At 48.2% G+C, this 13,796-nt stretch overlaps 1 protein-coding gene across 1 annotated transcript in view; it reads right to left on the bottom strand.

The window, feature by feature from the left end:
- Dbct (Dihydrolipoamide branched chain transacylase E2) overlaps positions 1-13,796 on the bottom strand; it is a 36,003-nt gene continuing 22,207 nt past the window's right edge. Inside the window, exons 9-10 of the mRNA XM_037432530.2 lie at positions 12,118-12,189; positions 1-619 (exon numbers count right to left, since the gene is read on the bottom strand). Coding sequence (XP_037288427.2) covers positions 452-619; positions 12,118-12,189 — 240 coding nt within the window. The 3' untranslated portion in view covers positions 1-451. The remainder of the gene's footprint in view (positions 620-12,117; positions 12,190-13,796) is intronic.

Below are 13,796 nucleotides of genomic sequence, written 5' to 3' on the forward strand. Positions count from 1 at the left end.
TCTGCTGCAAGGTGTTTTTAAATGTTGACTTGCTTTCTACAAAGCCCCCACAATAGTACAGGCTAGATGGCCGGTGGTCCTGTGAGTTGGCATCTTAGACTTCGAAAGTGCACGCTTCGGTCCTGAAAAACTTCCATTACCACCTGCACTTACTGGATACAACACTTGGTCGCTGCCACTTGAAGCCCTTTGCCAAACAGACACTGAGGTGCCCTGGTTTTATCTGCCATGAACTTTGCAGATGCGAAGGCATGGCAATAAACACTGTCCATGAGCAGCTGACCATCCCTCATTGGATGATGGGGTGCAACTTGTGTCTAGAAGCCAATGCTATTCACAAGTACTCCATAGGAGATAGTACAGGACACATAGCAGCAATTTCATCCAGTCCAGGTCTGTTCCCTGACGTTTTAAACAGTCAGAAACTGCACACTTTCATAATAGCTGAAGTCTATTTCAGGTGGACCAGCATCATCGCAGGTGTCTCCAGGTACATCTTCCACAAGTTCGAAAATCGCGACATGGTTGCGCCGTCGATGACTCGATGATCGGCAGACCAACTGACTTGCATGATGTGCGCCTTTATTAAGTTGTCGTCAGCATCAAATCGTGGCAGCTTCTGCACGGGCAAGAAGAGAGGAGGAGACCTTAGTCACTGAATGATGAAGTAATGATGCATAACCGATCCTATGGTGGCAATTTAGAGAGCTTTCACATGACCTAACACATAATTATATAAAAGACTTTATATGTTAGGTATATACAACACTGTGGATGTTTTCATTGTAACTTAAACATGGCCATGCAGTTTTTGTGGACATAATTTTGCTTAGATTTCTATGTTTCTTAATCTTTGTTTCTTGCGTTGCTTAATGCAGAGGCAATAAATTATTGCCTCCACTACGAGATTTCAGGTTTTGCTCCTGCATGAGACAGTCCACTGTGAGATTGCAAATTCGCTGTGCCGAGGTGGGGCTGATGTGTAAGTGCTTCTTGAGCAAGTTAAAATGGTCAAAGCAACAAAATGTGCAATGGGTAAGATTCTATATCATGGATCTACCTTTGTAAATGTTGTACCAAATGTCCCATTGATGCCACAGTAGTTAACTATTCCATTCATGGTATGAGGCTAAGTGACAGAAAAATTTATTTAAAAAGCAATAATCTCTTAAATTATTAGTCTACAATATAAAGCACGCCTTTTGAGCATTATAAAGCAAGTAATATTTTTCGTTCGCAAGCACATATAGAAAGCTTTAGGCTGTTCAGTAAACCAAAACTAGTGAGATTTGATGAATAGTAAAAGCATAGTTATTAAGGGGGGACGTGGCAAGTAAAACTAATTTTTTTATTAATGTACTGTTTGTGATGAAATTTGGTGTGTGTATGTGGATGATTGTGAGGATTCCAAATATGAAAACCGTTTTCAAATACCTCTTGTACTTTTTGAGTTACGAGCATAATTATACTAATTAATGCTCTTCGCACTTAAAGATATAATTATTGCTAAATGAAATTATTTTTTCATATTATTATGTTCCCAAAGCATCAACTTGTGCAAAGAAGCTATTAGTTGATTTTTCTAGTTCTTGTAACCATAAATAAAATTTCCAAAACATGGATGTTGTTTTGCGCACACATCGCAGTAATTATAAAATGTGTTCTAAAAATTTTAAATGATGAGTAAGAAGAGAGATAAAGCTTTATTGCACTGCTAAAGGCCTCCTGAGCCTAGTGCAAAAAACGGAACGACTCTATAAGTCTTTGTTAAAAAATGACAGATGTTCTAGCGAAGGCACATAGGCGAAAATCAAGAGTTGAGAAAACTGACTTTGAAAGTTCACTCTTGTTTGGAAGTTCACAACATGCCTAAAACACTCAATCCTCCTGGGCAGTAATCCTGAGATGCTGTGGCCTTGGCCTCTGTAGAGCGCAACCCAGTTTTGCGCTTCTTTGTCGTGGAACAATGCGTCTTTTGAGCCCTCTTCACCCTTTTGGCATCCTTTTCGGCTGCTCGCCGCAAAGAGCAGTCTCCTGGATTGAAGCCCAGTTGAGCAGTGATCTCTTGCAGCGCACTGTTGCGAAACGGCGGACCGATCCCACCGCTGCCACCACTGTTGCGAAACGACGGCGACGCCGACGCGGTCCCGGAGGCGCCACTGCTTTCGACCCCGCCGGGAAGGTCACCAGCCGTTTGGTAGCGTATGTTTCTCAGCTCGCGACTGCTTCTGCGCAGAGCTGAGGAGACGAGCGGACGAGACGACGGTGAGTTAAACAAGGTTTATGTACAGCATATATACAGAGGCGTTACAATTTCGGCACTGGGGCCGGCAGAGACTCGAAGAGCCGAGCTCCTCTCTCTAATACATAGGTCAGCCTTTCGCCTAAAACCGCCGACTCACACACATGTCGGCACTCCGACACGGGGACGCCTCTCACCTAGGACCGCCGATCGCGACGCGCCGCAGGGCTTCTTTTATTTACACCGGGTCCAACCAAAGTGTCCAATCAGAAGCGCCGCGGGTCGTCCGGGCAGATTCCGCCAATGGGGGTCGCCGCGCCATGCGTCAGACCACCCGGCACGAGAACGCCGGCTCGCTGTCACGTGCGCCGATGACTCAATGCACATGGGCGAGAGAGGCGCCGCGCATGTTCACGCCGTTGAGATGTTCGCGTCGGGCAGACGGCGGGCTGGCCTTGACCCAGATTGCCTTTTTCAGAGGCACGGTCGTTTGACGAGGACTCGCTGGCATAACAGCACCCCCGCCGCCAGACAATGCACCGGAAAGACGAGCTGCTTCCACGGGGCTCGGATGTCAGGTGCGCTCGTTCGCCAGGTCTCTCCAGGTTCGCCTCCAGGGCCATAGGGAGAATACAGCTCCAAACCGTTCCGGGAACACATCCCATCTTTGACGACGGATCCCAGGTCCACTGGCTTGTCGCCACAACTTGCTGACCAGCTTCACTCGTCTCTTCTGACCATCTTCGGTTTCAGCACTTGTCGATGGTTCTGCAACTTGCCAAGAACGGATCGACAACAGACAACACACGACACACGCAAGTGCCTTCGGTCACCCGACAGAACACCAGACAAGGTATAGTACAACATATACCTATCTACATGTCTATTGGAATTTTGTTCCCTCTACATCATGAGGCACATGTGGGACACAAGACTCTTCAAATGACAACTCAATTTTTTTTTTCCACGTACAACAACGTAACGGATTAGAATACCACAAATTTGGCCCCTTTAGATCACTCTGAACGAGAGCGCTCAGCCCAGGTCGTGATGAGGTCAAAATTTTGCCCCGAATCGCCAGCCAGAAACCGAAAGGTTGAGAAGTTACTAGCCGGAACGCACTGCTCAATGCACCTGCATTAGCGTTTACCTTTTCTTTTTTTCTTTAGCGAACGTCAAAGTTGCGCTGTGGAGCAACATGCTCCACTTCAGTAACCGGCCACTTTTAGGCGACGATACCTATGCGGCACCAAGAGCGGCTCACACTTTCGACGTTGCACAGGGGAACAACGATACGGCTTGCTACTGATTGACTCCTCACCGCTTAGCTCGATATCGTGTTCGATCACCGTCGTGTCTCCGGGACGGTCCGACAACACATACCCAAACTCGGAAACAATCTTTCTCAGGTTCTCTTTCTCAGGTCCTCCTTCACTTAAGCTAGGCTCTAGGTTTATCTGCTCCCGGATTACTTTTGATCCCCCTTCGATCACCTCACTAGAACTCAAATTTTCTGCTTCCTCTTCCTCTGAAGCCTTCAACAGCTGATTTACGACCGCTTGATGTTGAACATTGGGTTTCATCAAGTTGTAAATTTTGTTCTGCCGCCTTCCTAATTTCACTTCATAATTTGTATCGCAAGGCTTCGATAATACTTTGGCGGGCCCTTCCCAATCAACCTCAAGCTTGTTCCTTTTTGGTGGCTGCAGCAGCATTACCTGATTATCAACTTCAAAAACACGCTTCTTCCCCGATTTCTCGTAGTGCTCCTTCGACAGCACTTTTGCCGCGTTTTTCTGGCTTTCCACGAGCGCTTCAATTTGGCTTTCCACTAGCGCTTCAATCGAGAGATCCTCACTCTGCCCTTGAATGAGCGTCTCTCGATCAACTCTCGGCAGCTCGCTCCAACTTTCCGCAACAGGCAAGAGCGTTGCAACCCTCTCGCTCTGACTCAATGGCGCCACGTCGTCTCCCCCAGCGCATACCGCGCCGGCCGCTTCCGCGACGGGCCGCTCGCGTGACCGCTCACATGACCCATGCGGAAAATTTCCCTTCTGGGGTTCCGTCGACCCGCCGAGAAGGTCACTTGAGAGTTCACCGCATGGAACCAAGTCAAGCTTCCGCGAAAGCTTTCGCGCTTGCGATCGCGTGAGAGCCATGCACGCTAAGTTGGGAAAGAACGATTTGCCCTGCTCTTTGAGAAGCTGCTCGGAGTTGTTGGAGAAAAGATATGGAAAACGATCATTTAGCGCGGCAGACACAGCTGCTTCGGTGCGAAGCTTACCGAACGGGCCTTCAATGACAACCGTGGCGATTGGTAAGCGAACACTCTGCACCTCGGCGACTTGCCTGATCCACGCGCATTCTCCTGTGAAGTCATCCGGAGACACCAATGAAGGATGGACAACGTCCATGGTTGCCGCTGAGTCTCTAAGTGCTCGGCACGTTTTCTCATTGACCCTAATTTCTTGGAGATACGGCTCCAACAACCGAATGTTTTTTTCTGATTCTCGGATTGTTGCGAAAGCCAACTTTTCCTGACAGTTTCTCGCGATGTGCCCTTCCTTTTTGCAGTTGTAGCAGATTAGCGGCTTCCGTTTGTTTTCCGATTCAAATGCCTGTGTGGTAGAAACCTCACTCGATTTCTCCGCTTCTGTTTGCCCTTCCCCTACACTGTCCTTCGTAAGAGACGGGTCCTTTTTGAAATTACGGTGCGGAGCGGGTCTCCGTTGATCAGGTTTCCTTGAAAAGCCCTCTTTCCTTTCATCCTTTTCAACGCGCGCTGCCCTGCTATGCAACTTTCGGCGAGTATAATACTCCTCAGCTAACTCAGCTGCCTTGTTTAACTGTACGTCCCCAAGTCTGTCCTGCAGCCTAAGTTTGACATCCTCCTCGATGCAGCGGTAGAATTGCTCCAATGCAACGCATTCCACCACTTTATCGCGGTCGTCATAAACACCTTCGCCCTTGAGCCATTCAATCAAATCGGCTTTAAGACGAAACGCGAAGTCAACGTGTGACTCATTCCCCTTTTCAGCATACCGGAACCTTTGCCTGAAAGCCTCGGGTGACAACTTATAACGTCTCAAGAGCACTTCCTTAACCTCGTCATAGCTCTCAAACGCTTCCCTCGACAAGCAAGTTATCGCGTCGGACACTTCGCCGGGAAGAAGAGCTAGCAGGTTCCGCGCCCAAAGAGACCGCTCCAAAGCATTTCGCTCACAGACGTGTTCAAACTTGACGAGATACTTCGCCATGTCCTCGCCTACTACGAACGGTGGCAGTTGATCCCGAATTCTAATATTGCTGACCTGAATCGTCGGAGAAGCTACGCTAGGCGCCTGCGAACACTGTAGGATTGCCAATTCTAGTCGTTTCAACTCTAGGCGCTCTTGTCTCTCGGCCTCCTCGCGCTCGCGAGCTTCTCGCCTTTCTTCACGTTCGCGAGCTTCGCGCCTTTCTTCACGTTCGCGAGCTTCGCGCCTTTCAGCCTCTTCACGAGCTTCTCGCCTTTCAGCCTCCTCACGTTCGCGAGCTTCTACTTCTCGCCTTTCAGCCTCCTCACGGCGTGCTTTAATATCCACCCAGGCCTCATCGACTTCCTCAGCCGACACTCCCTCATCCTTCATGATCTCAAGGATCGCTTGCTTTCGTTTCGCACGGCCCAAAGTAATGCCGAGTTCCTCACAAATTTCGATGAGTTCCTTCACTTTAAGGTTCTCCATCGTTCACACTAGCCTCTTGCTGTTTGCCCCTGTTAACAATTTACTTGCCGTACCCACTATAAGTCAACTAGCAAGACGCGCAAGCAACTTTTCACTCTCCCGTGTTTACCCCCTCCGCATTAACTTTGGTTTCAAAGCACTTCGACTATGCTTGAAACGATCAAAGCTCACTCTAATGCTTCACACAGCCTTTCTCTAAACTACTACAACCTGAGCTAGAGTAGTCTGGTGAACTGAGGGGAAAACATCAGGCACTCACCGCATCGATGTCGCTGACGCCGGCCGATCCCACCGCTGCCACCACTGTTGCGAAACGGCGGACCGATCCCACCGCTGCCACCACTGTTGCGAAACGGCGGACCGATCCCACCGCTGCCACCACTGTTGCGAAACGACGGCGACGCCGACGCGGTCCCGGAGGCGCCACTGCTTTCGACCCCGCCGGGAAGGTCACCAGCCGTTTGGTAGCGTATGTTTCTCAGCTCGCGACTGCTTCTGCGCAGAGCTGAGGAGACGAGCGGACGAGACGACGGTGAGTTAAACAAGGTTTATGTACAGCATATATACAGAGGCGTTACAATTTCGGCACTGGGGCCGGCAGAGACTCGAAGAGCCGAGCTCCTCTCTCTAATACATAGTCGACATGTGTGTGAGTCGGCGGTTTTAGGCCTTTCGCCTAAAACCGCCGACTCACACACATGTCGGCACTCCGACACGGGGACGCCTCTCACCTAGGACCGCCGATCGCGACGCGCCGCAGGGCTTCTTTTATTTACACCGGGTCCAACCAAAGTGTCCAATCAGAAGCGCCGCGGGTCGTCCGGGCAGATTCCGCCAATGGGGGTCGCCGCGCCATGCGTCAGACCACCCGGCACGAGAACGCCGGCTCGCTGTCACGTGCGCCGATGACTCAATGCACGTGGGCGAGAGAGGCGCCGCGCATGTTCACGCCGTTGAGATGTTCGCGTCGGGCAGACGGCGGGCTGGCCTTGACCCAGATTGCCTTTTTCAGAGGCACGGTCGTTTGACGAGGACTCGCTGGCATAACAGCACTCTTGCAGCCACCATTGAAACGGCAGACTGCATCTGCAACTGCACTTTCCACACTTCGAAGGGAGGCGAACTGGCTCTTGGACTGGAGTGACCAAATGAGGCTGTTCATACTCTCCACAGCGTTCTGGGTTTTTCCCTGCGCACACCTTTCAAGGAGCTCTTTGTTCGAGAGGCGCTTGTAGATTGGCAGCAGTGCCACTCGCACGTGAGGGGGCAGTTTATGTTTGTGAGGCGGCAGCGGCTCTCCCTTGGCCAATGCCTGATTGTGCGGGCACCAGGAGTCAGTCCCACTTGGGCACAGGTCGTGGTGTGGATCCTGGTCTGTGGATGTTACATGGTAATAAGTGGCCATGATGGCCCTCTCCATGCCAGGAACATCGTTGGGGTGGCTCTTAATGGCCCAGCCATAATAATTCGTCAACTTCTTTATAAGGCCCTGCGTCAGCCGGCCTTTGCCACCCATGCTCAGTCCTCGGCCTTTGGATTTGTGCTCATCAAGAAGGTTGCGCAAGGAAGTGCCCATTCTTTTTTTCACATGGTTCACACACTCCTGTTTCTTAATCAACATGTAGCCATACACCTTGTCTTGCGTGAGGGCAAGGTACGTACGGCTGTCACCGTCGCAGAGCACATTGATGTATCGAAGCTTGTACTTGGTAAACGATCTTTCAAACATGATCCTCGCTGCTTCTACTTCCATTTGGCCTGCATTAGCATCGGTGTTCTTTTGGCACTGTGGCTTGTGTTTCTCAAGCCACTCCTCATAGTTGTCGTCACCAGGCTTGGGACCAACAGCACAGCCTTGGCAGTAGTTGGACAGGACACAGTGGTCCAAGACCAAGCCTGTGTACAGCTCGATTACACAGCCCACGCCAATATGACTTCTGTGCCCCCTCGTCATCCACGTGCCGTCGTAAATGACGTCAATGTTGCCTGGCACTCCTCCTAGGTCCTTGTAAATGTCATGCACCTTCTGTGCACTTTCTGCTTCAATGCGGGTGGCAGCTGATGTGGTGGCAGGGTGGCTGTACTTCCTTTGCAGTCTCTGGTAGGACTTGTGGTGCAGTGCTCGATGCGAAATGTCCATCGCAGAAAAAATGTCATTTATGGCAGATTGTTTTCTGCCAACTGACTGCACAGCCCTCAAAGCACGCACGGTTACCTCAAAGGGGTTCGTTTTTTGTTGCCCGGAGCACCTCGGGGACGACCACGCACTGTTCACTATGCCACAATTGTCACAAAAAAGTTCCATCCTCGCCGCGAGTCCAAGGCAGTGCGTAGTCTCGAGGCGTATCGACCCTTCGTCGCACTTGTTGCACTTTACTGACGAAAGTAGACCGTTCAGCATCTTCTTATTTACAATGAAGAATGTGGAGTCCTTACCGCCGTCATTTTCGTCGCAGCCTTCGTTCAGAAGCTCGAGCTTCCGCTTTGAAGCGGATTTCGATGCTACGGCATCCAAAACATCCCGCCTTGTCTGCGCCCGCTGCGCGATTTCTTCACTGCTCGGAATCTGGGCCGAAACTCGCGATAGAATGTTCGACGCGCGCACGCCCGGAGTTGCAACGGCTGCCGACGCGGTGCCACCGCAATCGGGTTCGCGAGAGCGTCCATCACGGTCGACGGCATCCGGCGGTCTGACATACGACGATGTGGCACCTTCCACACTCTCGGCCTCACAACAATCAGCGAAGGGTCTGAGTAGAGGCTCCGTGACGCTTGAAGAGCATGCTCCGTCCGGAACTGCGACTGGGACGGCAGCCGCAGTCGTCTGCCCTTTGTTCCAAGCTTTCCGACGCTTGCCGTACTTGTGGACGCTCCGGAACTTTTTTTGCGACAACATAGCACCGCAGTATGAGCAAGCACTCAGAAGAGACCACCGATGTAAACAAAGCTTGGTAAAAAAAAGCACGCGAACTATCACAAAAACAGCCAACTGGCAAAAAACGAAGCGCACGCCGGATGATTCTCGACTCGGCGGCCGCAGATGCGCTCGCGCTTCCAAGGTTGCCAAGGTGCGCGGCGCAGCTTTGACCAGTAAGAGGTCGCGCCTGCTACCACGTGACCCGCGCAGCCAATTGCCGTTCTTCGTTTTCGTTTTTTTACTTGCTCCTCGCGCTTTTATTTTCACTCGGCGAAATACGAGACCGCGACCATCGGGAAGCCGGCTTTCTCCTCTTTCCAAAGCTACCAAAATGGCGGCCCACGGTCAACAACTTGGCGCGTTTGTGCGGCGTGAACAACACCGTTTCAGGGGCTTTTTTTTCGCACTTTTCGGCGACTAGCCTCGGCAAAAACACTATCTGCGGGATTTGTAGCGCACGTTTCGCTGTAATATTTTAGAACAAGGAAGTTGAAGGTCTGAAGATTACGAAAAAAAATAAATCAGAAAATCGCATATTTTGACCAAAATCGGCACTTTACTTGCCGCGCCCCCCCTTAAATAACCAAAAACTATGCACTAGCACTAGGGGCACCTTCATATAACTGGCAGCCATAATAAATCTTGAGGCACGATTTTGCTCGTTGAGATTCATCGCACGTCTATTAATCTGATATGGAAGTGCGACAAGTTTCAATGAGAAATGTTAATTAGCAAAACAAGATTGACATTTCACGTATAAAAAAATACCAGGAGGATAGGTTTTGAGAAAATCAGCAAAAAAGATTTGAAACAGGTGAAATGCTTGCACAAGATACTCAGGAGGGCTAAAATTCTCAATATTCATAGACAGTTTCATCATGGACTTTCGCGTGCCTTTCATCTAGCTATAAGAAATTTTTTTTTTCATACTTGCTTTGCAGCATTATTGACTCGACGGTGCGCTTTAGAGCTACGGTGCTGATATCTTGCGAGGCATGCTTTTCCATTGTAGGGGCCAGGCTCAATCCCGATTTGCTTAAGAATTACAAATGTGCTTTTGTTGCCATTATATTTAAATAATGCATATCGTCAAAAAAGGCAAATTTGATGGTTTACTGGCTCACATATGTGTCTGAGCGTGTACAACACATGTAACACTTTACGTGTCAGAAGTTTATGACTTATATGATTAAAAATGATTTGATGATGATGTTTTGAGAGCATTATGATATGCTTGCCAAATAGCGACCAAAATACTGCATATCAAGCTAATCTTATAATGAATACAAAACTGGAACTTTCAGTTTCAGTTTTATAGGTGATGGGTCGTCTTTTTAAAAAGTCTGCATGGGCGAAATCTTCTGCAGCAAAGTGATGAGCAATAAATTGCGCATTTAACATAATTAAACCCAAAAAAGAAATTATGAAAAAAATTTTGCTTTTTCCACTTGGCCTAATACCTTAAAACATTGAGACCATATGGTGTGCTGATCTATGTTCATTGCTGTGCCAAGAGTGCTTATTGCCGTGTCAGAACAGTTTCTCGCAAACGCTTAGCTGAAAGGTCAAATGACTGTTGTCCAACAGTCCCTACAGGTAGCTTTCTGCTTTTGATGCTCCTATCTCTACATCAAATACGAACAGAAATGCTTTCTGTGTCAGCAGATTCGTCAAATAACACAAGACTTGACCAGCTGACACCTGGTAGTGGGATTTTTTTTGTCTAATATAGTGGACAATGGAACACAGTGTGTAATGATTTTCAAAGGGCTTGACTTCCCTTTGTAAGCACTTTTGGCTTCTACTCAGACCCAGGCTGCCGTCTAGAGAAAATTGTCAATGTCACCGTGTTTGTGTTCCCGCTTTTCCGGGAGCATTGGAAATGGTGGAACTAATCACAAGCGACCTTTATGCGTCCGCCTATAAAGTAAGTGAATACATATGCGTTCATCTGCGAACATTCAGTCTGGAGGAACTACCGCAACAGATGTCATTCATGTTGACTAGAAAAAAGAAGCGGCCCCAGCACAGACCCTTGTGGCACACCTGATCAGACAACATTCCATTTAATACTACCGTTTACCGTCTCACGTTCAATTACACTTTGACCCATTCAATAACAGAAGATTTTATGTTGTACCAGGCCAGCTTCTGAATTAGTGAAACGCTTTAGGGAAGTCTAAGTACAAACAGTCAACAGTATAACCATTGTCAGGAGCACTAGCTAAATCATGAGTAAATTTTGTCAACTGTTTACCAAAAAAAAAAACAAAAAAAAAACCCAGGTCGAAATCTATGTTGCTGAGCAAATAATAAGGAGTAATTTTTCAAGTGAACTCTAATGTTTGAAAAGAGGATGTGTTCTAGAATTTTACGGCTGATGCAAGTGAGTGAGATCGGCCGGTAGTTTGACGCATTGCTGTGCGGGACAGACTTGAGCACTGGCACAATGTAAGGAAGTTTCCAATCATCCGGCAGGACACTTTCAATTGGTGACTTTTGGGAAGATAACAAGCAAGCCTAAAAGGCATGATTGGTTGCACTGTGAAACAATTACTGTGCAAGGAAACCATGTTGAAGTGGATTATGCAAATTACTCTCTCGCACATCACCAACAAAATTCCTTGATCAATTCCGGCAGAAACAGTCATAGGGATCCTTGCACAGGTGTGTCAAAATGATAATGAAGGCCTATAGAATGTTTAAGAAGCAATGTTTTGTTGAACTAACAATGCATGACTAATGACCCTGCTTCGGATAATAGCTGAGCTAGTTGAAAAGTATTCAATTTAAAGACGGCATAGAAACACAAGAAATCACCATAGTGTTTGTAGTATCTTGACTTATTTCTAGAGTTCATGTCTGCACGACCCACCTTTTAGACTCATGACCCAGCAAATGGGGTGAAATTGCTGGCTTGTTAATATATTGCCAATGCACAGAATATAGGAATGCATCAACAGATAGATACCTTATTTTTTTCAGAGCTAAGGAGTACCATATGGCATCCTAAAAGATAGAAGGTCCCAGCTAACTTCTGACCTTTATAGGTTCTTACAGCAGTGTTGTGTTTCACACCCATGGAAATGGGGCTATTCTTGGCAGGACTAAAAATACTGCCTTGTGCTTAGCAATGAATTTCCGGTGTCAGTTAACAGCACCTCACATAAATCCAAGGTAAAAAAATTAAAAGATAATAGGATGGCAATACAACACCATTCCTATAGGTATACCTGAATTGTTCCAATTGCTCCAATGCACACCATTGGTCTAGCAATGACAGGTTTGGCGTAAGTTCCACCAACCTAAAAAAAAAGCAAAGAAAAGAACAGTAACACGCTTTTCATGGGGCACTTCCACATTATGGCACTAGAAACAGTCGGGTAACAGACGTCATGAGCTGAAGTTAAAAAAAGATCGCGTTATGAACGAGAATTGACTCTGATGATGAAATGAACGAAAATAGATTGTCTACTGCTGCCAAACTTCACTTGTATATTAATGGAGCAGGAATATTTATCAAGTGGGACTCAGTGATCCAAAAGCTTTATGAAGAGGTCCTGAGGAGTTTGGGCCGCCAGGGGTCCATGAGGGATGCCCTAACAGCTGCTACCATAAGCAATGCCAGAGTCAGGGCAGGAAACTGGTGGCCTTCGGACAGTTCTTGGGCCCTCTGGACTGCCTTCAGTTAGTCGTGGAGCTAGGGGGTCCCAAGTGCCGCTTCCTAACCGAACTCACTGGTGAGAGGTCCCTGAGGTAACGCGGGACATTGCCAGAGAATGTCAGAGAGTGAACAGCACATTTCTGTGCAGTCTGAGGATTGTGGATTTATGTCTGAGTTGCAATGGTTGAGTCGGCTTTGTGATGGGTACAATCTCGCTTGTAGCATACAAAAGCTTACCTGTTGCATACGTTCAAGCTATGTATTTGATAAGGGGTATTGGCTATTGTCGTTTCAGTAGTGAGAGAAAATTTCGTGGAAGGTGAGTAAAGGGTCATTAAACTGTACGTCTGGGCCTAGCTTTTCAGTGGCTGATTGATCTTCCCAGCAAGTGAGTTTTTGCGCTCGATCATGAGCAGTTTCGTTGACGTTGGGTTGCTGTGAGTGGACATCTTTGTCCATGTGGGCAGGTAACAAAGAGAGGTAGTACAAGCCTGTGTACTTGTGGGCTGCTTCACAAGCAATATAATCGGTTTCGTAAGCCCTAATGGTGGCGTGGGAGTCTGTGAAGACACTGGTGTGCAAAGGGTCGATCATCGCTAAAGCTATAGCAACCTCCTTGGCTAAGGCGCTCGTTGCTAGCCTAACTGAGGCAGCTGAGCACACGGCTTTGTTGCCATCTACTACCACAAGTGCAAAGGTGGAGGAGTTACCGTAATGCGCTAGTCTGACAAATACGGTAGAGTTGTGATTCGCGGCTATTTGGTCGAGAATTGCGCGAGTGTGGGACAGGCATCTGCCTTTGCTGTGCTTCAGGTGCACATTTCGTGGAAATGGGGTTACCAAGTATGTAGCTTAAACATCTCTCAGGAGGATTACTGCTCGTATAAGTTAGGGGTGTGGGGACAAGCAGGCCTCGCTTGGAAGCGAGCGACCTGCCTCGGAGGGGAGAGGCAGAGCACTTGGGCCGTAGTCTCGGCTTCAATCACTTCATCGATGTTGATGTGCATGCCTAGTTGGTTGAGACAGAAAGTACTTGTGTTTTGAGGTCAGTCTCCAGCGATAGTGAGGCAGACTTTCCTTTCCATCAAGTCATTCTGCCAAAAACACCGTTTTCACCAAAACTAATCACCGGTAGTCCTTGACAATGCTCGACAAAGCCTAATGAGCTTGTGGGAATTGAGGCTGGCCCGCTGCCTTTGCGCGGGCTTTGCCGCCTCTTTTCTCATGTCCCGACATGCCTACCCTCCT

This window comes from Rhipicephalus microplus, chromosome 10 (genome assembly GCF_043290135.1).
Source record: "Rhipicephalus microplus isolate Deutch F79 chromosome 10, USDA_Rmic, whole genome shotgun sequence".
Taxonomy (NCBI): Eukaryota; Metazoa; Arthropoda; class Arachnida; order Ixodida; family Ixodidae; genus Rhipicephalus; species Rhipicephalus microplus.